The sequence below is a fragment of the Hyperoodon ampullatus genome (assembly GCF_949752795.1).
Source record: "Hyperoodon ampullatus genome assembly, chromosome: 9".
Taxonomy (NCBI): Eukaryota; Metazoa; Chordata; class Mammalia; order Artiodactyla; family Ziphiidae; genus Hyperoodon; species Hyperoodon ampullatus.
In genome coordinates, this window is record NC_136922.1 from 87,051,745 (window position 1) to 87,079,690 (window position 27,946).

Here is a 27,946-nt window from a genome sequence, read left to right on the forward strand (position 1 = left end):
GCTAAATGTGTATTCGATTCTGGTCACCCACAAAGCTTGGACTCAAGCTCCTTCCTATCATGCCAAAGGAGGGGCTGGTGCTTCCCCAACAGTAAAGGTGGACATGGAGATTTCTACTACTAGCATGCCATGTCATACATCTGGCAAGGTTTGGATCCCAGCCCTTGATTATGCCAGGGAAGGGCTACTTCTCTCAAAATTTATGTTAAGCCGTCAAAATAGGTTCTAGGTTATCCAATTTGTTGGCATATAATTATTCACAGTAGTTTAAAAATCTCAAGGGTCATAATCCCTTTCTCAGGGTGAGAAAAATGGTCCTGATAGACCTCTGTACACTGTCCTAGGATGAAAAGGCAATGTGGAGCCCAGTGCAACTAGTACTGCCCCAGTCTATGCGTTTCGCCCAATGAATGTTACTCCAGTAGGTTAGGTATGAGTTTTGCTTGGATATTTGTACTTATTTGCATAAACACTGTTATAGCAAGGTGGGCATCAAGCCAGGTTTCTACTGTAGCTTTCTGGAAGTGGATCAAAGAATGAGAGGTCATTTGGCAGCATGCCCCAAAGAGACTCATTTTGGCAGCATGGCCAGTCATTGGGATGGTTGGTTTCACTAGCTGCCTGTGGAAAATATCCCTAAAGTCCCAATGAATGAAAAATCTGGGGGATAAGACTGCCCAGGTTAGAACTTCTTGGTTTTTATTAATGTTCTTGGTGGGAGTGTCCCAGGAAGAGGCAAACTCAACTGAGGGGAAAGTGAAATAATCCCTGATAAAATTATATACACACAGAGAGAGAAGAGAAATAAGGATACAAAACAAGAACTGAGAAACTACTGCAAATGAATAAGAGAGGAGGATTTGTTCTACCATATATCTACACTATTATAAAGCTGTGATGATAAGGCAATGTTTTGCTGGTACAGGGAGAGAAATATAGAGCAGTGGAGAACAGGAGCCCAGAAACGGACCAATGCATATAAGGATGCCTGTTTCATGGCAAAGCTGATATTGCATAGCAGTGGGTATAGACAGGTATTTCAACAAATGGTGCTGGGACTACTGGATATCCATATGGGAAAAAAAGACTGCTACCTCATACCATATCCAAAAAACAATTCCAGGTAGATTATAGACCTAAAACATGAACGTTAAAATTATAACGCTTGGGGCTTCCCTGGTGGCGCAGTGGTTGAGAGTCCGCCTGCCGATGCAGGGGACACGGGTTCGTGCCCCGGTCTGGGAGGATCCCGCGTGCCGCGGAGCGGCTTGGCCCGTGAGCCATGGCCATTGAGCCTGCGTGTCCGGAGCCTGTGCTCCGCGGCGGGAGAGGCCACAACAGTGAGAGGCCCACATACCGCAAAAAAAAAAAAAAAAAAAATTATAACGCTTGTAGAAAATAGTACAGAAGATACATTTGAGAACTTGGAGTAGAACACATTTCTTGATCAAGACACCAAAAATATTATTCTGAAAGTAAAAGAATGACATTACCTTTAAGAATGTTCTGTTCATTAAGATATCAAGAAAGGGAACAGACAAACTTGAGTGGGAAAAGCTATTTGCAACTTATACAACCAACAAAGGACTGACATCTAGAATACAGAAGAACTAGAAATCAATAAGGATAAAGCGGATAACCCAAACAAACAAAAAAAAGGGGCAAAACTCCAATAGGTATTTAAATAAAAAGAATATCCAAATGGCTCATAAATATAGAAGAAGGTTCTCAAACTCATTAGTAATTAGAAAATTACAAATTAAAACCACAATGATTTGACAATGATGCCAAGACAATTCAAGGGAAAAGGACCAGTCTCTCAACAAATCGTGCTGAGACAACTGCAAACTCATATTGCAACTGCATATCCACATGCAAAAGAATGAAAATGGACCCCCACTTCACACCATATACAAAAATATCTCAAAATGGACCAAAGACCAAAATGTAAAAAATAAAACTCTTAGAAGAAGGAAGCACAGGTGTAAATCTTTGTGACCTTGGATTAGATAATGGTTTCCTAGGTATAATAACAAAGGCACAAGCAACCAAAGAAAAAAAGACAAATTAGACTTCATCAAAATTTAAAACTTCTGTACTTCAAAGGACACTATTAAGAAAGTGAAAAGGAAGGCCACAGAATGGGAGGAAATACTTGCAAATTATATACCTAATAAAGGTCTAGTATCCAAAATATATTTAACAACTATTTCAAACAACAATAAAAGACAAATAACTCCATTTTTTTTAATGAGCAAAGGATTTTAAAAAGATATACAAATGCCCAATAAGCACATGAAAAGATGCTGAAACTTGTTAGGGAACTAAAACTTTTCTTGCTGTCAGACCAATAACTTATCTGTATAACATTTTTTTCAATAAAACTTTTCCAGTGGGAAAAAAAAATCCCACATTGATATACCTCTTCACACCTACTATGGTGTGTATAATAAAAAAAGACAGACAATAGTGAGTGTTGGTGAGGATGTGGAGAAATCAGAACTTCACACACTGCTGGCAAGAATGTAAAATGGTTACAACCACTTTGTCAAACAGTTTGACACTCCTTGAAAAGTTAAACATAGTTACATTATGACCTGGGGATTCTACTCACAGGTAAATGTCCAAGAGAATTGAAAACATGTCCACATAAAAAATTATGCATGACTGCCAATAGCAGCATTATTCATAATAGCCAAAGAGTGGGAACAACCCAAATGTCCATCAACAGACGAATGAATAAATAAAATATGGTATAGCCACCCAGTGGAATATTATTCACCCATAAAAAGAATGAGGTACTGATACTTCTACAATATAGATGAACCCTGAAAAGATTATTGTAAGTGAAACCAAAAACTAAAGACCACATATTGTATGATTCCACTTATATGAAATGTCCAGAACAGGCAAATCCACAGAGACAGGAAGCAGATTAATGTTTTCCAGGGGTTGAAGGGAGGGTAGAATAGGGAGTAGGACTGTTAATGCGTTGGGGGTTTCTTTTTAGGGTGGTAAAAATGTTCTGGAGTTAGCAGTAGTGGTTATACAACTTTGTGAATATACTAAAGACCACTGAATTATACACTTTACAAAGGTGAATTTTATGATACGTGAGTTATAGCTCAATAAAAAATATATAATATACCCCTTAGATTAGTAAAATTTTTAAAGTTTGACAATATCAAGCCTCAGGAAATCCCACACTGCTGGCTGGAGTGTAAATTGGTACAATAACTTTGAAAAAAAGTCTAATGTTACCTAGTAAAGAGATGTATACCCAATGATCTAGCAATTCTATTCCTAGATATATACCCTATAGAAATGCATGCTTACATACAAAGACATAAAGCTATGGTAATGAGGTAGTGTGGTATGAGGTACAGGGATACTGTTTATAGCCATTTCATTATTAATAAGTGCTCCAAACAGAAAATAATCCAAATGCCCATTAATAGAAGAATGAATATAAATAAACTAGGAAGTATTCAATCAAGGAAATATAAAATATAATTAAAATGAACTAGAGCTACACCAAAAGCCAGGGTGAATCTTACACCAGAATACTGAGTGGAAAAAAAAAAAAAAAAACAAGACCCAAAATACTGCATGATTCTATAGACAGAATGTTCAAAACAAGGCAAAACTAAACTTTACTGTTTAGGGATACATGCACAGGGGGGTAAAAATCTAAATAAAAGCAAAGAAATAACTACCATAAAAGTCAGAAAGTGGTTTCTACTGGGAGTAGTTATGACCAAGAAGTATACATAAAACATTTCTGAAATACCAGAAATGTACTACCACCTAATGTATACAATCATTAGAGGAGTGTCTCACAGAAAGTGGAAATAATGTATACAACTACAACTTTTATGCATTTTTCTATATGTACATTATGTTTCTCAATTTAAAAATTTTAAAGAATATTATGTATTCTCTCTTGGACACAGGGTTATAAATCAAAGGTCAATTTTGTTATCAGTGATATACAGGTCAACTACAGTCTGAAGTTTTTATGCTTGATTGGCCATCTAAGAGAAGTGTTTAAAGTCTCCCAAGACCTTGAGATTGGGATTGACATATATACACTAATATGTATAAAATGGATAACTAATAAGAACCTGCTGTATAAAAAAATAAAATTCAAAATCCAAAAATAAATAAATAAAGTCTCCCAAGACCTTAATTTCTTGTATTTAACATTTTGCTTTACATATTTTGAAACAATGCTATTAAGTATATGTAAGATCGCTCCTGTTATACCATTTTTAAGACCATTACTTTTGTCAAAATACAAAATCCCACTATCATTTTTAATGCTTTAAACCTTGATTCCTATTGGGGCTTATACTAATAATGCTAAACTATATTTTTTTTGTGTTAGTATATATCTAGCATATATTCTTGACATATTTACTTGAAATGTTTCCTCGTCATTTTGTTTGGAAGTGTCTTATGTAAAAGGCTATATAGTAGGTCTGTTATTTTGTTTACCAATCTGAGACTCTTTTAATAAGTAATCCTTTAATAATGTAAGTAAACCCATTTACATTTATTATTATAATTGAAATATCTTGTTTGCTAGCCAGCCTCCAAGATGGTCCTCCCAAATCTCCACTTTTGAATATCTACATCCTTGTGTAGTCCCCTCCCACATTATACGAGGGTTGGTCTGTGTGACCAAGAGAAAGCATCAGAGGTGATGGCATGTTACTTCAAGATTAGGTTATAAAACACTGCAGCTTCCATCTTAGGCTCTCTCCCTCAGTTCACTCTGGAGAAGCCAGCTGCCAGGCTGTGAGGACATCCAGGCAGCCTAGAGAAAGGCTCTCAAAGTGAGAAAGGAAGCACCTGGCCAATAGCCAGGAAGAAACTGAGGCCTATCAACTATTGCATGAATGAAATTGGAAGTGAATCTTCCAGATTCAGTTGACTACAGCTCTGACAACTTGATTGCAACTACATGAAGAACCCTGAACCAAAACCAGACAGCTAAGCTACTTCCAGATTCCTAACCACAGAAACTGTGAGATAATAAATGTCTGCTATAAGCGGCTATGTTTTGGGCTAATCTGTCACACAGCAAGAGATAACTAACACATTTACACTTAATTCTATCCAGTTTATTTTCTTTTTTCTATTTATATACTTTGTCTTTATTATTTTTTCCTTACCAACCTTCAATCAACTTTTCCTTGTTCCATTTTTATTTCAACATTATTAAAGCTTTATATTCCATTTATATTCTTAGTTACTAACCCATATATTTTTCTGACAAAGTTTAATATCACTAACAATATCTTCCTCCCAAACAAAAACAAACCACAAAAACCTTAACATGCTTTTACTTCCATCTAACATCAATATTTATCACGGTGGACTTCCCTGGTGGCACAGTGGTTAAGAATCCACCTGCCAATGCAGGGGACACAGGTTTGAGCGCTGGTCCAGGAAGACCCCACATGCCACGGAGCAACTAAGCCTGTGCGCCACAACTACTGAGCCTGCGCTTTAGAGCCCGCAAGCCGCAACTACTGAGCCCTCGTGCCACAACTACTGAAGCCCGCGCGCCTAGAGCCTGTAGTCTGCAACAAGAGAAGCCACTGCAATAAGAAGCCTGCACACCTCAACAAAGAGTAGCCCCCGCATGCCAACAACTAAAGAAAGCCCACACAGAAATGAAGACCCAATGAAGCCAAAAATAATAAAAATAAAGCTCCCTTTTAAAAAAAAATTATCACGGTGCTGTCCTCCTGGAATTTTTGAGCTTGTTATTAAATTTTAAACTTACAACATCGATTTAGAATTACCTAAACAGTGAGAATTCCATTGCTCACTATTACTTCTTAAATCCCACTATTGCCTTCTATTTGTTTGTGCTGGAATAAATCTATGAATAATTCTTACAAAGGGTTGTAAGATGGGTTAACTATTTACAGTAAACCCTTATGTTTGAAACTACCTTCCTTTCACCCTCACTGATGAATGACAGTTTGGCTGGGTACAGAATTCCAGGTTGACAGTTATTTTCCTACAGCACTATGAAGACAATGCTCCATTGCTGCCTTTCGTGCAATGCTGCTGAGAGAAACCTGAAGTAAAACTATGGGTCAAATGATCTTTACTTTATATAAAATTTAGAATTTTTTCTTTATTCTTGATATTTAAAAAAAATTCACTATTAGAATGTGCTTGCTTATCTTTGTCCTTCATTCTACTCGGCATTTGGTGCTTTTTTTTGGTTTTGTTTTTTTACTCTAAAGATATCTTTCTTTGTACAGGCCTGAGAAATTATCAGCCATTTTTAAAAGTTAACTTTGTATTAAATTATAACAAAAATATAGAAAAATACATGAGGTAACTGTTAAATGGACTGAATGTGTGTATTCCCCCATCCCCCCACCAATTCATATACTGAAGCCCTAACCCACAGTGTGACTCTATTTGGAGATAGGGAACCTGCAAGGAAGTAATTAAGGTTACGTGAGGTCATAGGGTGGGGTCCTGATCTGTTAGGATTAAGGTCCTTGAAGAGACAACAAAGAGCTCGCTTGCTCGTGCTCTCTCTCTCTCTCTCTTTCTGCACATGCACCAAAGGAATATCACGTGAGCACACACTGAGAAAGCAGCCATCTGCAATCCAAGGGAAAGCTCTCACCAGACACCAGCCCTACTGGCACTCTGATCCTTGATTTCCTAGCCTCCAGAACTGTGAAAAAATAAATTTGTTGTGTAAGTCACCCAGTCTGTGGTATTTTGTTATGGCAGCCCTAGAAAACTAATACAGTAGCTAACCTCGAAGATGCCCCCGTGACTATTTCCTGGTATTCATTCACACTGAATAGAGCTGACCTTTTTTTATCCAACAAAAGACTGCAGGAGTGTTGGGATGTGTTTTCAAAGACTAGGTCATAAAAATGACTGTGACTTTCACTTTGTACTCTCCCGTATCACTTGCTCTGGGTGAAGTCAGCTACAATATTATGAGGACATTCAAGCAGCAACATGGAGAGGTCAACACAATAAGGAACTGAGGTGTCCTGCTAACAGCCTGCATTAAGGCGCCAGTCATGTGAGTAAGCTACCTGGAAGCAGATTTTCCAGCTTCCATCAAACTTTCAGATGACTGCAACCCTGGCCAACATTTTAACTGCAACCTCACAAAAGACCTCAAGCAGAAACCATGCAGCTAAGTTACACCCAAATCCCCGGCCTACAGAAACTGTGTGGGAAAATAAATGTCTATTATCCTTTTAATCTGGTTAAGTTTTGTAGTAATTTGTTATACAATAGATAATTAAATCATAGGTGAATTATTACAAACTTGTATGTGCAAATCATAAGTGAATTATAACAAACCTACTATGATAAAGAAAATATTTCAAGCACTTCGGAAGCCCCCTACATGCCAAGCACTACCATGCTGGTGCCCTAAAGATACACACTATCCTAACTTTTAATACTATAGATTAGGGGCTTCCCTGGTGGTGCAGTGGTTGAGAGTCCGCCTGCCGATGCAAGGGACACGGGTTTGTGCCCCGGTCCGGGAAGATCCCACATGCCGCAGAGCGGCTGGGCCCGTGAGCCATGGCCGCTGAGCCTGCGCATCCAGAGCCTGTGCTCCGCAACGGGAGAGGCCACAAAAAACAGTTGTGATTCTTGGAATCCCATGATTTTTTTCTTAATTTGGAAAACACCAATCCATCTGTAAAGTCGGCATTGCCCAAAAAATATTCATAAAGGAAATAAACTCTGAGGTATGTTAACCAGCAAATGGAAAATTTCTTAGGTTTAGCTGAAAACACTTACCCCTCTTCATTTTCTTTTAGTAAGCGACTGGCAATTCGGATCAACATGCAGTAGGCAAACTGTGATTTGAGACCAGATTTAGTAAATTTATTCAACATCTTAGAAACAGCAAGGCGATCACTCTTTTTAAGGTGATACAAGACTCCCAACGCATGGTACTAAAGAACAAGAAAAAGAATATGATATAGAGAGAAGGCTGAGCAGGAAGAGGATAAAACTTACATAAATATAGAATCATACGGAAATACATTTTTAATAAAAAGATACCCAAGTTTAGTGTATACAAATAGCATATCTTTTTCATACTGAATCAAACACAGGCATGATTGAAAGGATAAGAGTTTCTAATTTACCCTCAGAAGTTGTTAATACAGATTAGGTAAGTATTAAGGGGGTGACATACAATCTGAAGATGGCTCTAGCAGGTTCAGCGTTGCCCCATCCATCGTTAGTACAAAGGCTCTCAGGTCCAAGGCTTTAACCAGTGTTACAGGTCTTGCTTAGTGGATTTAAATCATCTGTGGTTATGTTAGCGGTTAAAGGATTAATCTCCTGAAGTAGGCTTATGGCATGTAATTATCATGGCACTTTGTGTAAAAACACAATGATCAGAGTTAGGAAGGTGAGAATGTTTCCCAAGGGAAAAATTACTACTCTGCTGCCTCATAAGTGAATATGAGAAGTAAACATTAGAAGAGGATAAATAAGTACCCTCTCAAATATAAATGGAGTACTTTACATAAAATTGCCAGTTAAGAATTTAATCTTGTTCTTTTTAATTAAGAAGGGCGTAATGAATATCAAAAGGAGATCTTTCCAACAAAACAGTTTTAAAGCTTCACAAAGCGATAATACTCTTTACTGTTTTTCTAATGTCTAGTATAATCAAGGCCTGAAAAGCTTGGAATTGAACATCCATCTTCACAAATTATTTTTCAAACAAAGGACTGAAATGAATTATGACCTTTGGAATGAGCATCTCAAACTACCACTAAATATAAGAATCTTCTCAAACATTCCTACAGTTTCTACTAAACACTACAGCAGGGCCTACAGTGGTAATCATAATTAGTGGGATACTCACTTGGGAATATGCACTAATATATACTTAATATTATGCTGCTTAATATTAGCCTTTAGCTAATACTCGTCTGGGGAATCAATAAACTGCCTGTAAAATGTAGGGCTAAAGAAAGATGATCTGGAGACATAAGTTAAGGTGATTCAATGACAGTACCTGGACCATAATATTATCACTTGAAGCAGCTTCTTGGGCTTCATTGACCCAGCGCTTAACCACATCATAGCTTATCTTCATCATGTGCTAAATACAGAAAAAAATTGAGAACAGATCATGCATAGTCACTAAAAGTTTAGAAACATGAGTTAGTTTTCTTGGAGAATTACTAACAGACATTTTCAGAAAAAGAGAAACAATGTTATAGCTTTTATAAGTCTATTTCAAGTCTCTGAGACAACTAATAAACCTGAAAAACTTTCTCCAAGACCCCTTTGCAAAGGTGAGCATATGTTTGTGGGCGGGGAAAGGTGTATAAAGGGAAGTAATGAGAGGGGAAGGATGGGGAGGGAATGGATAATTAATAGGATGGTACTTAAATAATGTTAACATTATAGGTTTTACTTCCAGGAAACTCACCTGGAAGAAAAAACAGAGTACCATAAAAAAGTAGAGTACCTGCTGTAAAACTTGACCAATTATATTCCAGAACCAGCAACTCTCGTGATTCAGATGATCTAATCCATTCACACATTAGTAACCAATTTTAATCAAATACAATGTGATAGGCTGTCATGAATAAATTTTGTTTTGATAAAAAAGAGAAAGAAAAGATATTACTAAAACAAACAGCACTTCCTGGGAGGAAATTTAGTAATGGGACAGTAGACTTTGGACTGAAGGACACTGCAGACACAGGGCACCAACAAAAGCAGAGGACAAAGAGACAAGAGGTAGAAGGGCAGGTCATAAAGGAAGATTTAAAGAAAGAGATTAGCTCAGTTTCTTCCCTGATCCCCATGCCACACTAACCCACCATCTGTATTATACGTACAACATAGCTTTCTGATCACCAAAACCTTTCAAACATATGAAAATTTCATGTTTTTATAACTGCCCATTTAAATTGCTCAATGTTCCTCTTTCAGATAAAGCATTATTGTATAAAGTAACAGAAATGTATACATATTTTTAAATGTTTCATTTGTGAGAGAATCATAGTAATACTTTGTTTTTGCAACTAGAAACTGTACCATGCATGAGAACCAGTTACTTGTTCACTTACTAAGGAAGATACCAATGCTGAACTCGATACACTGGAGACTTTATCCACAATGGCCTGTTTCATGTATCTTTCAATGGCCTGCAACATTGTTCCCTGAGAACATTCATAAAGAAAAAGCGGTTGAAGCAGAACACTTTCATCCAAAACTACCACTTCAAAATAATTTACAAAAACAAGTCACATATTTGTCTCTGTGCAAATATTTAGAATGCATTAAAAGGCTTATCATATAATAATCAGATCCCAAAGGGCAAAACCCAGACAACCAAGTGGCAGCTTCAAGAAGGAACATTTGGGGGCTTCCATGGTGGCGCAGTGGTTGAGAGTCTGTCTGCCGATTCAGGGGATACAGGTTCGTGCCCCGGGCCGGGAAGATCCCACATGCCGCGGAGCGGCTGGGCCCGTGAGCCATGGCCGCTGAGCCTGCGCGTCCGGAGCCTGTGCTCCACAACGGGAGAGGCCACAACAGTGAGAGGCCCGCGTACCGCCAAAAAAAAAAAAGAAGGAACATTTGTAAGGAAGAGTAGTAACTGTTCCACAATGAAATAAACTATCTCAAAGTGAAGAATCCCAGTTCGGAAGAAATACACAAGTAGAGGCTGAACCTATCAGGGATATTATAAAAGAAATTCCTAAATAGGGATGCTTTTAAAGTCCTGAAGATACCTCTATGTGTAGGGCATGTATTTTATATGGATCCCAGAGAGTCTTATAAATCAACTGTAATCTCTGATTATTTTAGATTCATAAGAAATTAAATGTGCAATATGCTACTGTATTGAGTCCTCAATAGGAAATCCTCTGAAAATAAAGTTCTTTTTAATTTATCTAGAAGAAAGCTCAGCACTGGGAAGGTGGTGGCAGGTAAGTAAGGATGCGTAAATACACCAAGATCAATACTTAGATGAAGAGAGTCTTAGCTAGCCCTGGAACGGTCAAGTCTTATGGTATCAATTTAATGCTAAAAACAAAAGCAACCACAATAAAGTAACTGAGCATTGAAAAATACTAAACCATTTCTATTACTCCTCCTAGGATCCAGATTTACCATTTAATCCTGCTCAACCTTTGAAATTTGAGAAGATTGCAAACATATACATAAAATACACCCAATCATGAATATAGCTGAAATATTATTCAATTTGCTTGGCAATGCCCAGCCTGTCCTTCATTTTAACCTTTCCTTCTCAGAGTTCCAAGAAAGGGACAGCCTAACATACTCTATAACTTCATCCCTCCCAATACAACAGACTAAGTCAAGGTTAAACGCCTGATTTGGACCCAGGTAGATAACAAGCCACTGGATGGCTGATGGCTAATCAGACTGTTTCTCTTAAATACTTAAATGAGAGGGCTTGAGCCTGGTAAATGATGCATCATAATAGTAAATATCTGAGAAGCTTGCTGCTGAGTTCCTTAGAGCTGCCCTATTTCTTGTTCTGGTTGTAAGCTTTACCTCAAATTCTGAGAGATTTGTATTTTGTAAGAAAGCTTTTTTTTTTTTTAAGCTAAATTCGAATGGGTTTTTGTCTCCTGCAAGCAATGTGCCCTGACTATGACAAAAGTCCATGAGGGTAAATATAGAGAGAAATAGAATAATCTAAATAAACAAAAGGAAAAAACAATCTAAAAGAAAAAAAAAACCTGGAGCCACAAAAGCCTTTCTGGTGGTCATGTTTCTCTTCTGCTGATGATTCACAAGGTCAGACAGGGAATCCTACTAAATTTACATGGTCACCTGCAGATAAACATAGGTCCCCTTTGACACCTCAGTAAAACAAAGAACTTACATCAGTGATTCTGCAGAGAGCCCTGATGGCTGGGCCTCGGTACACATCTTCCTTTCCAGTCATGTCCTTAGTCAGACTGAGAAAAATCAAATTGGTTACCATAAGATTAAAGTTTTCTCTTTTGTGGAGTCCACCCCTCACTAATTCCACTTGTCCCCATAATTATCTTAATACAACTATTGATTAAACAAGTATTTATTGAGTGTCTTCCTTGGATAAATATAAAAACTACTGGGTAGAAGACTATTTTAAATCTTAAGAATACAGCAGTGAGTCAGTGGGAATGTAAATTGATACAGCCACTATGGAGAACAGTACGGAGGTTCCTTAAAAAACTAAAAATAGAACTACCAGATGACCCAGGAATCCCACTACTGGGCATATGCCCTGAAAAAACAATTCAAAAAGAGACATGTACCACAATGTTCATTGCAGCACTATTTACAACAGCCAGGACATGGAAGCAACCTAAGGGTCCACAGACAGATGAATGGACAAAGAAGGTGTGGCACATATATACAATGGAATATTACTCAGCCATGAAAAGAAACGAAATTGAGTTATTTGCAGTGAGGTGGATGGACCTAGAGTCTGTCATACAGAGTGAAGCAAGTCAGAAAAACAAATACGGTATGCTATCGCATATATATGGAATCTAAAAAATAATTTAAAAATTGGTACTGATGAACTTAGTGGCAGGACAGCAATAAGATGCAGACATAGAGAATGGACTTGAGGACATGGGGTGGGGGAAGGGTAAGCTGTGACAAAGTGAGAGAGTGGCATGGACATATATACACTACCAAACATAAAATAGATAGCTAGTGGGAAGGAGCCGCATAGCACAGGGAGATCAGCTCAGTGCTTTGTAACCACCTAGAGGGGTGGGAGGGAGGCAGATATGGGGATATATGTATACATATAGCTGATTCACTTTGTTACACAGCAGAAACTAACACAACATTGTAAAGCAATTATACTCCAATAAAGATGTAAAAAAAAAAAAAAAAGAATACGGCAGTGAGCAAAACAAAGTCTTTGCCTTCATGGAGCTTACATTCCAGTGGGAAAAGAGATATTAATCACCTAAACTAAATATATAAATAATTTTAGATACTGATTACTGGCATAAAAAACAGACAATGATATAGCCTCAGGCTGAAATCCCCCAAAATCCCCAAAACTCATCAGACTTCAAAATAACTCTATAAAAGAAACTGACTAAAATGATTACTTCATGAGGTCTCACTCTCACAGGAATGGCTTTCTAAAATAATTGTCAATGGTTTCAGACCTTTCTGTGGAGCTGCAAAAACAGGCAGAGGAGTGTGGACTGAGCTACAGAATTTCATGGCCGTAATTTTAAAAGGTTTTTAACCTTTAGATTATTCACTCTTTTACCCTTCCTTCTCTTGTCCTCTGTGCATTTATACTACCCTCAAACTGACTATCCACCTCCTCCCTCACTCAACTTCCCTCACATATCCAAAACGGCCTCCAACTCCAACTCACTCCATTAGGGCACCAAGAGGAGAAAGTTGTGAATAACTGACAGTCCTTCAATTTCGTTCATTTTTCAATTATTAGGGTTGCTTAAGTTTTCTTAAGAAAGTTCTTAAAATATATGCAACCACAGAGACTTTTTAAAATGCATGCCAGGGCTTCCCTGGTGGCGCAGTGGTTGAGAGTCCGCCTACCGATGCAGGGGACACGGATTCGTGCCCCAGTCCAGGAAGATCCCACATGCCGTGGAGCAGCTGGGCCCGTGAGCCATGGCCGCTGGGCCTGCATGTCCGGAGCCTGTGCTCCACAACGGGAGAGGCCACAACAGTGAGAGACCCACGTACCGAAAAAAAAAAAAAAAATGCATGCCAATGGATCGCCACTCTTCTGGTACCTTCAATCTTACTTAGTAATATAACTTGAAAATCTTTCCTTATAGGCAGATGTTTTAAAATTTTAGATAGTTATGTATATTAAAATTTCTAAATAGTATATCTAAAATATCTTTTTAATGGTAGCACAGATTTCCATTGTTTGAGGATAAATAATTTATCAACCAGTCTTTTTCACAAATATTTGCATTTTTCTAATTAGATTTAAAAACTGAGGCTTGGCAGGTTTGGTTCCTGAGTCCTCTCTCCTTGGCTTGCTGATGGCACGGAAGTAGCCATAGTAATGCATAAACAAGAAGGCATGGCTACGTTCCAATAAAACTTCATTTACAAAATGAGGCAACAGTTTTGGCCAAGGGCCATAGTTTGCCAACCCCTGCTCTGTACTTCTGTTTAGCTTGGGCTGCCCTGACAGCAAAGGCTTACATACAGATAGTTTATGTGGGAGTGTGTTCTGAGGGAGAAGTAAAAGATAAGGAAGTAAACAAAGGAGGAGGGAAAGTCAACCCAAAGAAGTTTTCTCTAGTGTGTCACTGCCACAAGCAACTGGTTATTTAATGACCAATCTTCTGAGGAGCCTAATGAAATACATCTCAGAAACCACACATTCAAGGGATGAAGAGCAAAGAATTTGTCCACTAGCTCTTAGGCCCTGGTAGAGATTTAACCCCAGAGTGTTAACTCCCCATTCTCTTAACATGTTAACTCACACATGTGAGTTCAGTGAGTGTGTAAGAAATTGCAGGGCAGGAAGCAAAACGCACAGGACATGCTTGAAGTGAGGCACTATCGATGCTAGTGAGCTGGACCCTACATGGCAATGTTGACCACAGACACAGCTGGAACCAAAGATGAGGCTGAGGAAACGGGAGGTTGCTCAAAAGTGGCACCCAATACAGCCCATCCTTTGCACCCCTCACATTTGAACACGTCTTCCATTGAATCTAATCTATCACCGAGTCTTCAAGATGGTAACCATCCACTATTTCTACAAGAGACTGGAAGGTGAGTAGAATATGGTACAACCCATACGGCTACAACACATTTCAAAGCCATAATTGATATTCATCATCTCCTTCCTATAACCACCCATCCTTTATTTCCCTCACTCTTGGCCAGCACTTCACCTCATCTTGGTTATGTGTCTGGTAGGTGACTCAAACCTTTATCCCAAGGGATCTGAGCCTTTGTTGGATTTACCCTGGTTGGACCGTTGGTTGTTCCCTAGTCCCCAGTCAACATTTTCCCATGCATGAATGCACAAAAATATACTCAAGTGAATACTCTGAACTCTAGATACAGTCCTCTCTGTCACCTTTATATAGAAACAACCCTAGATCCTGATAGGGATCAAGGTCAGTTACCTCTACGAGTATAGCAGCTCCTTTCATTACCTGCTGGTCTACTAGCATGAAGAACACAAAGTGACCCAATAGGAGTCATCATTTCAAGTGTGCAAACTGGCTCACTTCCTGCCCCACGGTTGCTCTGACTCTGCAGTGTGGGATGTCTTAGGTTGCCAACCTGTTACTCAGACATGTAGAATCCAGAAGTGTGGGATGTTTCTGTGCTGGAGACAATCCACAACCCACGGGAACCAGGAGTCAATGGGTTAAATGCTTCCCCCTTTTCACCCCTTGAAAACATTGTCCCCTGGGAACTGGGACCTCTAATCCACATTTGGGGTGAGAATGGGAAGCATAAATTCTACAAGTGAGTCACTGGGAGTGAGGGTTAGAGGAGCCAGTCCTACTACTTCCACCTCTTGATTTCTGGACCTGCCTATTCTATTTCTTGGTGACAGTACCATACACTGGCAATCAATTCAATGGATATATGGCACCTTGGAGGAGAATTCCCCAACCTCTCAGAGTCCTTCCTCCAACCTACTACCTCAGCTGAGCATTCAATAGGCCATCTCATCATAGCATCAGGCTGTCTGCTCCTAGGTGAAGCACAATATAATAAAACTACTCATCTCCCTCCTAGTCACAAGCCCACTATCACTCTGCTTTTGCCATAAAATGAATGGCAATGTCATGTAGGATACCATGACAATAAATTAAGAATAACTGTTTATACCACAACTTGGCCCTACTGCAAACCCCTGGTTTATTCTATCTATATTTTATGGTGTTTGGGTCATGCAATTTAAAAAAATTATGTAGTCAAATTTATCAATCCTTTCTATTGCCTTCGGATTTTAGTCATAATTACAAAACTTTTCCCTACACCAAGGTTAAAGAGGAATATACTCATGTTTTCTTCTAGTACTTGTATGGTTTCATTTTTTTTAATTTATACTCCTTATCTTTTTAGAGTTTACTCATGTATATGATGTGAAATACAGATCTAATTTTATCTTTTTCTAAGTGGCTACTCAGTTGTCCCAGAAACATGTATTAAAAAGTACATGCTTACCCCAGTGATTAGAGATGCCACCTTTGTCATATACTAAGTTTCCATGTGTCCTTGGGTCTAATTCTGTACTTTCCATTTGTATCAGAGAATTCTGAAAAATGTAGATCAGCACAGCCGAGTTGACACTTTATGCAGTCATCACACAATTTTACTCCACTGGTCTCTTTGTCTATTCACGTGCCAGTACCACACTGTTCTAACTGTACAGGCCTTAGTATTTCACTGACTGGTAGAGCTAGTCCTTCCTCACGGTTTTCCCTTTTTCAGTTATTTCCTGGCTATTCTTACATGTTTGTTTTTCCACATGAACTTTAGTATCAACTTTTCTAACTCTATAATATAACCTGTTGGATTTTTTATTGGGATTGAAATGAATTTATAAATTAATTAAGGGAGGATTAAAATCTTTATAATGTTGAACTGACCTATTCAAAACAGGGGATACCTTTACATCTGTTCAAGTATACTTTGAGCATTTCAGGGCTTCAAATTTTTTCTTCCTCTTATAAGTTTCGTGCATTTTTGGTCAAAATTATTCCTAAGTATTTAATCTTTTTGTTGCAATGGGGTTCTATGCGTGTTGTTTGTTTACATAAAGGCTACTGATTTCTATGTGTTAATTTTATATCCTGCTACCCCACTGAATTCTTCTATTGTTTGAGTTCATTTTATCATTGTCTAGGGTTTCCAGGTATTCTACCACATCATCTAAAAACAGAGAGAGCTTATTTCTTTGTTAATTTACTTTTATGTGTCGAATTGGTTTCTCTTGTCTAACTGCATTGCTTAATACCTCTAGTACAATGTTGAATAGTGGTGACTGTGGTTCTGCTGACTGCTTTGTCTCTTGAGAGTATTCTTTTTTTCTTGTTTTTTCTTAGGCTTTCTAATTTGTTGTTGAAAGCCAAACATCTCATGTAGGACAGCAGAGATGAAGTAAATTGTTTACATGCCTTGAAGTGGGGACACGTTTCCTCCTGCTAAGCCATTAGCTCAGGGGTTTGAATTAATCTCTTTGGGAGTTGGACTGGGTTTGGTTTCCTGTTGCTCTTGTAACACTCAGTGCTCCCCAAGCTTGGCTTCAAATTCCTCTAGTGATACCTTATGTTTAGGTTGAGGGCTGGTGTGACAGAGTATTTTTTTTTTTCAATGACTACCCTCAGCTTTTGGTATTTTCTTCCCCCAGCCCCTCAGAGAGGATTGGTCTCTTGCAGGTTACTTACTTCTCCCTCAGTGCAGTGGGCGGGTAGGGATGGGCGGCTGTTCTTTGTTGTTCTAATTAAGGCTGTCTTAGGCAGGCACCCTGTTCCTGGATCTTACGGTTGTGGCCTTCACTTCTGCCCCTTCTAGAACTGCAGTTGACTCAGTGCATATCCTTATCACTCCCCCAGGGGTAGAAAGTTTTTCCCCTGTTCCCTTCCCACAATGGCAATGAGTTTTCACCAGTATCTAAAGATGAGTGTGTGTTGCCATTCCTCCTATAGCTTAAGGCTTTTCTTTCAGAGGGGAAACGGAGGAAAAGGATCCAAGGGCAGGTCAATATCCCTACCAGGGTAGCTGCTATTCCCTGCTCCCAGTTCTTTACTCTGAGGGAGATTCTCCCTCAGGACTCTCCCAAATACTCTATAAGAGCTCGGTTGGGTCCGTGGAGAAGAACCAACAAGGCTATAGAGGCTCAGACCGCCCTGTATTTGTGGCACCGAGGGGCTTCACTCTCTCTAGACAGTGGTTATACTCAGTCTCCACCAATTCAGCAATCAGCCCAGCTGAACTCTTCTTACTGGTATCAGCCACATCTTGTCCAGTAAACCAGGGCTCACATCTCATCTAACCCTGTAAGCTCTGGTCTCTCTTTAGGTTTTGAGCCAGTTGATTACTCTGAGATATCAGTGTCAGCACTCTAAAGGATTCAGATAAATTGCTGAACTTGCTATTTGTTCAGCCCCTTTTTCATGGAAACATTGGACATAATGCTCTTTCCAAATCTCTATACCCCAAAAGCCTCCATTTAACTTTTGCTTCATTTCACCTGGGTTAATAGCTAGAAGTGAACAAACTGGATCTTATGGTAGGTTCATGTTTAACTTTTTAAGAAACTGCAAAAATGTTTTCTAACATGATTTCACCACTTTACATTCCTACCAGAGATCCAATTCCTCCTCATCCTTAGTAATATTTGCTGAAGTCAGTCTATTTAATTTTTAGTCAATTGAAAGATGTATAGTGGTATCTCACTGTGGTTTTAAACTGAATTTCCCTAATGACTAACAAGGTTGAACATCTTTTCATTTGCTTTATTTGCCATGTATATATCTTCTTTAGTGGTGTCTATTCACAGATTTTACAATTTTTTTATTGTATTGTTTTCTCATTATTGAATTTTGAAAGCTCTTTATATGCCCTAGATACAAGTCCTTTATTATATATAATTTATAAGTATTTTCTTCCAGTCTGTGGTTTGTCTTTTTGTTTTCTTTATGGATCAAGCTTTTGACGTTATATCTCAAAAATCTTTGCTTAATTCAAGGTCACAAGGATTTTTCCATATGTTTTCTTTTAGAGGTTTTGTAGCTTTAGGTTTTATATTTAGGTCCATAGACCTTAGAAGAAAAAAAAAAGGCTACAGATTAAATCTTTCAGCTTTTTCATGTCTGAAATTGCCTTTATGCCAACTGCTTTTGAAAGCTATTTTTGCTGGACACAGAATTCTGGGTTAACAATTGTGCTCTTTGTTTTCTTTCAGTACTACAAAGATGTAGTATCATTTCCCTTCAGCTTAAAACACTTCATTTAATATTTCCTTCAGAGTAGGTCTGCTGGTGACAAATACTCTTGATTTACCTTCATCTGAGGAAGTCTTTATTTCACTTTCACGCCTGAAAGATATTTTTTGTGGATACAGAATACTGGGTTGTCATTTCCTTTTGTTTCACCACTTAAACGAGTGTTCCACCATCTTCCGACATCTGTGTTTTCTGATGAGAAATCCACAGTATTTTTTCAAAATATTTATTTATTTATTTGGTTGCACCAGGTCTTAGTTGCGGCAGGTGGACTCCTTAGTTGCAGCATGTGGGCTCCTTCGTTGCGGCTCCAGGGCTCCTTCAGTTGAGGCTCGCCAGCTCCTTAGTTGCAGCACGTGGGCTCCTTAGTTGCAGCTAGCCAGCTCTTTAGTTGCAGCATGAAGGCTCCTTAGTTGTGGCATGCAAACTCTTAGCTGTGGCATGCAAACTCTTAGCTGCAGCATGCGTGTGGGATCTAGTTCCCCGACCAGGGATCAAACCCAGGCCCCCTGCATTGGGAGCGTGGAGTCTTATCCACTGCACCACCAGGGAAGTCCTCCCACAGTATTTTAAACTAAAGTTTCCTTATATGTAATGAGTCATTTTTCTCAAACTGCTTTCAAGAATTCTCTTTTATCTTTGGTTTTCAGCAGTTTCGTTATGATCTGGGTGTGGACTCCTTTGAGTTTATCTTGCATATGCTTCACGGAGCTTCTTGAATCTGTAAAGTTATGTCTTTCCCCAAATTTGGAAGTTTTCAGCTATAATTTCTTCAAAAATTTTCTGCACCAATCCCTCTCTCCTCTTCTTCAGGGACTCCAATGACATGAATGTAAGACCCTTTGATACAGTCCCATGGGTCAGTGGGGCTATTTTTGTTTTCCATCTTTTTTCTCTTTATTCTTAATTGGAATTATTTCTACTGAATTACTTTCAAGTTTACTGACGCTTTCCTCTGACATCTCTATTCTACTATTGAGCCCAGCCAATGAATTTTTTATTTTGCATGTTGTACTTTGTCATTTCTAAAACTTTCAGTTGGTTCTTTTATATATATATAGTTCTCTGCTGAGAATTTCTACTCTTCTATTCATTTCAAGAGTGTTCACCTTTATGGAGCATGGTTGTATTAGCTGCTTTCAAGTCTTTAATAATCCCAACATCTAGGTAATAACAGGGTTGGCATCTATTGATTATCTTTTCCCTTGAGAATTGGTCAGACTTTCCTGGCTGACTCATTTTGGATTGTATCTGGAGATTCTGAATATTATGTCATGAGACTCTGAGTCCTGTTAAAAGCCTCTGAGGAATGCTGACTTTTGTTTTACCAAGCACTCAAGGCAGTTTCAGATCGCAAGTTCTGCATGGCCTTCTGTGCATGTCATTTCTCCCACACTCTCTGGCTCTCAAGGACTCCTTTTCCCAGTTCTTCTCACCAGAAATATGAGATTCTCTCAGAGTTTTAGCTCCCTATGCTACTGCACAATTCTTTGGAAGCGAGCCCTCAAGACAAAGAGATAAAAGAAGGAAGGAAAAAAAAAATACAGTTGACCCGTGAACAATGCAGGGGTTAGGGATGCCAACCCTCCACACAGTCGAAAATCTGAATATAACTTATATTCAGCTCTCCCTATACGTGGTTCCTCAGGATCTGTGTGTAAGTGGACCTGCACAGCTCAAAACTCCTGTTGCAAGGGTCAACTGTAACGTGGATTTCCCCCCACTCTTCACATGCCAGGGGCCCATTTTCTCAGAGACAGGTCTTATCTCAGGGTTTCAGGTGTCTGAAATACTGCTGTCACGTCATGGTAGTGTTCCACAACTAGGGCTGGCCTCAAGGCAGGACCAGAAAGTAAACAAAAAAACAATAACAAACAAACAAGGATTCTCCCCCATGCTCTCCAGCTTGCAGGGGTCTTTTCTTTAACTTGTGCTCAGGCTAGAGAGATGGGCTTCTGCCTTTGTTGGCTCCTCCCACTGTACAGTTCTCTAATTAGCCTGCTCTTGGGTCAAACGTGGGGTGTAAAGAGGTAAAATAAACATGAAACTCACTGTTATCACACTGGTTATTCATTAATTACTGTTTTCTCTCCTCAAATTTACTGTTATTATTCAGTTTTCAAAGGCCTCAGGTAGTCACTTTCTGTACTTTTGTCCACAGGTTTTTGTTGTGATCATTGGGAGACATGGCCTGCCGTGGCCTTACTCCATCTTGGCTAGAATCAAAAGTCCCCTGACTTTCTCTTTTACTCATTGGTATTCATTTCATTAGGCTTTGGAGAAAGGAGGTTTATGACTTGGCATCATTTTCATGATTTTCTCTCAAAAGTTTTCCATAATTTCATTTTAAAAGAGAATTAAGTATGAATCCAAATAAATCAGGGCAGTCTGCTTGTCAACTGGGCAGGAAAGAGGCAGGATACAGAAAGGTTTCTCAACTCCCATTAAACCCACAGTGATGGTTAATTTTCTGTGTCAACTTCACCGAGTTAAGGGATGCCCAGATAACTGGTAAAACATTATTTCTGGGTGTGTCTGCGAGTGTGCTTCCAGAAGACTGGCATTTGAATCAGTAAGCTGAGTAAAGAATATCACCCTCACCAATAGGAATGGGCATCATGCAATCCATTAGGAGTCTGAATAGAATAAAAAGGCAGAGGAAGGGAGTATTTGCTCTCTGCTTGGGCTGGGACATCCATCTTCTCCTGCCCTGGGAAATTAGGACTCCTGGTTCCCAGGCCTTCAGGTCTGGTCTGGAACTATACCACTGGCTTTGCTGGGCCTCCAGTTTACAGAGAGCAGATTATGGGGCTTAGCCTCCATAACTGCGTGAGCCAATCCTTCATAATAAATCTCTTTCTATGTATCTATATATCCTATTAGTTCTGTTGTCTGGAGAAACCCAACTAATACACCTGTATTTCTCCACTTCTTCATATGTGTGAGTGCTGTCTTGAGATAGAGAAAGACAAATAATCCTTATGATTTCAGCCCCCTTAACTGAAGTGAGAAAATGGATTATCCTGTGCTTAATTCATGAAACAAACTTTTAATGTGTGTCTGATACATGCAAGGCACTTTTCTAAGAATTAATGATACAAAGTCATATATGATATAATTTTTGCTCTCAAGGAACTAACAGTACAGAGGGTAGAAAAACATGTAAACAAATCATTACAGCACAATGTACTAAACACTAGAATAGAGGTTAAAACAAAGTGTTATAAGAACAGCAGAAGAGACAATGACTAACCTGTCAAGAACAGGAAAATCAATATGTAAAATGATATTTGAGCTTTGTGGAAAAGGAAATAGGATAAATGCAGGAACAGGGAGAAACATGTACAGTGATACAGAGGATCAAATAGCATGATGAGTTTGGGAAATGGCAAAAGCATTGATGTGAACCCCAGGGAATGCCAAAATTTAGGGTGACAGGCAGAATAAAACAGCCACTTCTGTTGAAGAATAAAATGGAATAATCAGAGATGGGAGGAAATCCAGGACTATGGTTCTGAAAGCCAAAGACGCTAGAACTTCAGGGAGTGTTTAACCATATTAAAACTAAGAGAGAGGTCAATTAAAATACAGACTGAAAAATCAGCTTTGGGATTTTGCAATTAAGAGATTACTGGAAATCTTTGAGAGAAGTTTCACTACAGTGGTGGCTAAGTCAGATTAGAATAGTATCTCATTTCCTTTCTTGCTCTACACCAAGTCCTGGCAGACATAACGTCAGGGACAGCAGCACCATTCAAACAGAAAAGTTGTTTCAGGCTTGAATATTTCTTACCAAGACTGTGGATGGTCTTAGCTTCTTCGTTCCCTCAGGAAGCTAAGTATTATCCTCCCCCTGCCCAAATCCTCACATTATTCCCACAATTGATATCAAAACTGCCTGCCAGACAGCCGTTTTCTACAGCCCCTTTATTTCTTCCTAAACCATGGCCTATGAACTGTTCATCTGATTTTCTGAGACTAGGGATGTAACTAATCACATACTGAAACCCAGTCCCCCATGCTACTCCCCATGTGAATGATGGGTCATTCCTCAGGACTCATTTCCAGAATTCTAAGCAATCTTCAGATGCAGCTTTTCACTGATGAGTCTCATCAGACAGGGGTAGAACAGTATAACTAACCAGATTGTCTATATACTTGACCATCCTTAAGCCACTAACTAAATCTCTTCATGTTTTTCTTTTTGTTAACTGAGCTGTAATTTATATACAATAAAAATGCCAGCTTAAGTATTCAGTTAGATGGCAACTGTGATCACTCATATATCCTTTACCCAAAATAAAATACTGAACACTTCCATCATCTCAGAAAGTTCCTTCATGCCCACTTCCAGTCAGTTTCCTCCAACCTACCACACTTCTGGTTTCTATCACAACTGAGTTTTGACTGGTCTTAGAATTTATATAAATAGAATCATCCAGCATGTATTCTTTTGTGTCTGTTTTCTTTTGTTCCAACATATTATTTTAGGAATGTATCTGTGTTGTTGCTTGAAACAGCAATTTGTCCCTTTTTATTGCTGAGTAAGGATCCACTGTATTAATATAACACAGTTGGTTTAACCATTCTCCTGTTGATGAACTTTTGGGTTGTTTCTGGTTTAGGGCTATCACAAGGCTGCTATGAAATTCTTATACAGCCTTTTTTGTGGCCAAAGATTTTCATTTTCTTGGGTAAATACTTAGCAGTGGAATTACTGGCCACAGGGTAGGTATATGTTTAACTTTATAAGAAACTGCCAAACTTTTTCTGTGGTGGTTGTATCATTCATTCTACATTCCCACCTACAATGTAGGAGAGCTTCAACTGTTCCATACACCAAGTTCCATACTTGGTATTGGAGCAGGCTTGTTGATTTTGGTACTGTCAGGCCTTTCTATTTTAACCGTTTTGGTGAGTATGAAAAGGTATCTCACTGAGGTTTCAATCTTCATTTCCTTGATGACTAATAATATTGAGAACATTTCCATGTGCTTATTGGCTATCTGTATATACTCTTTTGTGAAGTGACTGCCTTCAGGTTTTCTCAATACCCATGATTTCTTACCAAGCTAACACAATTGTCTATGTATGTAGAATGGTCATCTAATATATTAGTTTTCTATTCCTGCTGTAACAAATGACCACAATTAGTGGCTTAAAACAACAAAAATGTATTTATTATCTTACAGTTAGTTCTATGGGCTAGAATTCCAACTTAGGTCTCACTGGGCTAAAATCATCGTGTCAGCAGGGCTGCATCCATCTCACAGGCAAAATATATTCATCCTATCCCAAGATCCCCCCCAAATCAACACATTATAGCATCAACTCAAAGTCCAATATCTCAGGACTTCCCTGGCAGTCCAGTGGTTAAGACTCCATCTTCCAATGCAGGGGGCACAGGTTCAACCCCTGGTTGGAGAGCTAAGATCCCACATGCCCTGCAGTGCAGTCAGAAAAAAAAAAAAAAAAAAAAAGTCCAAAATCTCACCCAACTCAAAAGTCCCAATCTTATCATCAAAAATCATCTAAATCAGGGATGGGTGAGATTGGGTATAATTTATCCTGCGGCAAAATTCCTCTCCATGCATGGACATGTGAAACTAAAAAACAAGTTCCCTGCTCTGAAAAACAAAGATGGGACTGCCATAGGATAACACATACAGACGTTCCTGTTCAAAAAGAGAAAATGGAAGGATAAAAAAGAGTTACTGGACCCAATCAATTCTGAAATCCAACCAGGCAAACTGGAAGAGGTTTCAAGTCGTGGCAGAATTCACTATGGTTCTCAGCTCTACCTTATGGGCCTCTGCCCTCTGAGCCATCCTTCCTTTTTATAAAGGGCAGCTTGTGTTTAAAGCTCAGGAGTCTTATCAGCCTGTCTCCTGCCTGTAGAATTTTGGGGCTCTGATAGCCTTCTTTCACTTCACCTCTCTGTTCCTTTCAGTCCAAGCTGGCAGTGTTTCTGCTGGTATAAGATTCTCAAGAGCCTTGTGGGACTACCGTATACGTACAGAGACTCACTCCACCTGACAAGAGGCTCCTCCACAGATCTTGCCTAGATAATCCCATCTCTATTTTTGGCTTCTGCTTAGATGCTGAGGGAATCTATGAGTCACACCCTTCATCTCTCAGTGTTTTGTGTGAGTGAATACACTGACCTTTTAATCTTTCTGAGGTTTCAGGAAAAGGCTATAGAGTAACTCTGATTTTTTCTCTAGAGAAGGCTTTCCCAACACAACTCTTGATTTTAGCATTCTTTGCCATTTTGGTAGGCTGACAATTTCCAAAATAAACAACTCCTGGTTTATTTTTGTTTTGTTTTTGAGATGTAATTGACATACAACATTATATTAGTTTCAGGTGTACAACGTAACCATTTGGTATTTATCAAGATCTCCTGGTTCATGTTTAACAGGTCTCTCCTCAATTTATTACCCTACTCTCAAATTTTACTACAAGTGGCAAAAAGAAACCAAGCCACACCTCAACATTCTGCTTGGAAATCTCAGTTAAATATCCAAATTCATTGCTTACAAGCCCTGCTTTCCACCTAACTGCAGGATACAAGGCCACTGAGCTTTCTGCCACAATATAGCAAGGATCCCCTTCCCTCCAGTTTCTAATACCTTCCTCATTTTCTTCTGAGCCCTCACCAGCAACACCTTTAATGTCCATATTTCTATCAACAGTCTGTTCACAATGCTGTATGATAAATGTTTTCTCTATCCTGCTCCTCACTTCCGAGTCTAGCAGAGTCATTAACGCCCATATTTCTACCAGTTTGTTCAAGGCAGTGTAGGCTTTTTCTATCATGTTTGCCAAAACTCTTCCAGCACCTACTCACTGCCCAATTACAAAGCCACTTCCACATTTTTAGGTATTTGTTACAGCAGCACCCCACTTCCAGGTACCAAAGTCTCTATTAGTTTTTTTTTTTTCTAGTTTTGAGATATAAGTGACATATAACATTGTGTAACTTTACGGTATACAATGTATTGATTCGATACACTTAAATACTGCAAAAATCTGTTAGTTTTCTATTGCTGCTGTAACAAATTACCACAAACTTAGAGGCTTAAGACAACATTCATTTATTTACCTTACAGTTCTGTAAGGTGAGGTCCAACACAGGTCTCACTGGGCTAAAATCAAGGTGTCAGCAGCATGGCATTCCTTTCTGGAGGCTGTAGGAGTAAATCCATTTCCTTGCCTTTTCCAGCTTCTAGACATCACCCATACTCCTTGGTTTACGGCTCCCTTCCACCATCTCCAAATCCAGCAACAACAGTGCATCCCTCTGAGCCAGCCTCCATCATCACATCTCTTTACTGACCCGTTTCTTCTGCCTCCCTCTTCTACTTTCAAGGACCCTTATCCTTATATTGGGCCCACCTGGATAATCCAGGATACTCTCCCCATCTGCTGATTAGCAACTTTAATTCCCCTTTGCCATGTAATGTAACATATTCACAGGTCCTAGGAATTAGGAGAGGGATATCTTGGGGGTGGAGGGAGCACCATTCTGCCTTCTACATCTACTAATCACTTAAAACGAACGAGAAGCAAACCATAATTCAAAGCGGCATAACAGGACTCAGATGGAAGTATTAACAGCTAAACAAAGGAACGAAAAACCCTTAATCAACAGTTGATTAATCTATTTTTAATTTTTCCAGTATTTAGTGAATCTAGCAATCTAAGTGAAGTTTTTTGTTTTGTATTTGTGCCACACACTGCTAGCTGACTAATCCAATACCCATTTTTAATCCCCTCCCTTCTCCCAAGCCTGCCCCTTGGGCTATAAAAGCTACATACTCACTTTCCTGGCCTCCTAAAGTTAGTCATAACGCAGCTGTGCCAAATAAAATCTAAAAATTGCCTTGGGAAAAGCTTTTGCATACCTGATAAAAGGGGCAGACAGCACTGGCTCTCTCTGGCCCCCTTCCCGGTACCTCTCCCACCTTGAATGGTGCACTGCCAGTAATTCAGGCATCTTATTTTGCAATAGTGTGAGGATGTCCAAGAGAGTTTAAGAGACACCAGCCCTGACACTATTGAACCACTGAACCAACACCAGCTACTCTGTGCTTATTTTGTTTGTTACTATTTAATTCTGGTTTGTGTTATTTTCAGCTGAAAGCTTTACTAATATTATGAAACTACATTCAACGCAACTGCTGGTTAAACGTAAGTACCCTCCTCCAAAATTTATTTTCTTCTACAAATACCAGATTCACTTGAATGAGTTATAATTAGTAAGTATTAACTACAACTATATATTAGTAATTGTTAATAACTATTTTCTAAATAACATTTGTTATATATCTTAGGACTCTGAATTATACATACTCATTCTAGGACATTAGGAAATTATCAAAAGTTTAAAGAAAATAAATAGCCACAATTCCAAACACCCAGAGATAACTTACTGGTAATTTATCAGTGTATATCCAATCATATATTTTTATATACATACTTAGAATATTTTTAAAAGAGACTACAGGGAATACACAGACCTGAATCCAACTTTCATTTAGCACTTTATTGAAGACTTTTCCGTATCATTAAAGATGTCTCAAAAATATATTCAAAAAATTAAAATATTTCATAATATGACTATAACATGATTAATTAGATCATTTTAACAATGACACACATTCAAGTTGTTTTTTCCTTTTTGCTAGTGTAAACAGTGTTGCAATAAGCATCATTGTATATAAGTATTTCTGTGCTATCTCTGATTGTTTTCTGCGGATAATTCCATAGATGTGGAATTACTGGATCAAAGGGATAAACCCTTTCAAACATTCAACAAATGCTGCCACACTGCTTTCAAAAAAAACTGAATCAATTTATTATTCTACCTCCTGTATACAAGAATATCAATATCCCTTACAAGTACTGACTGCCTTTTTTCTTTTTTGCCAATTTGATTG

General features: G+C 38.7%; 1 protein-coding gene across 1 annotated transcript in view; it reads right to left on the bottom strand.

Moving 5' to 3' along the window:
- Positions 1–27,946, bottom strand: part of COPG2 (COPI coat complex subunit gamma 2) — a 123,084-nt gene that overhangs the window by 84,566 nt on the left and 10,572 nt on the right. Inside the window, exons 6-9 of the mRNA XM_079711853.1 lie at positions 11,906–11,981; positions 10,116–10,208; positions 9,050–9,136; positions 7,813–7,970 (exon numbers count right to left, since the gene is read on the bottom strand). Coding sequence (XP_079567979.1) covers positions 7,813–7,970; positions 9,050–9,136; positions 10,116–10,208; positions 11,906–11,981 — 414 coding nt within the window. The remainder of the gene's footprint in view (positions 1–7,812; positions 7,971–9,049; positions 9,137–10,115; positions 10,209–11,905; positions 11,982–27,946) is intronic.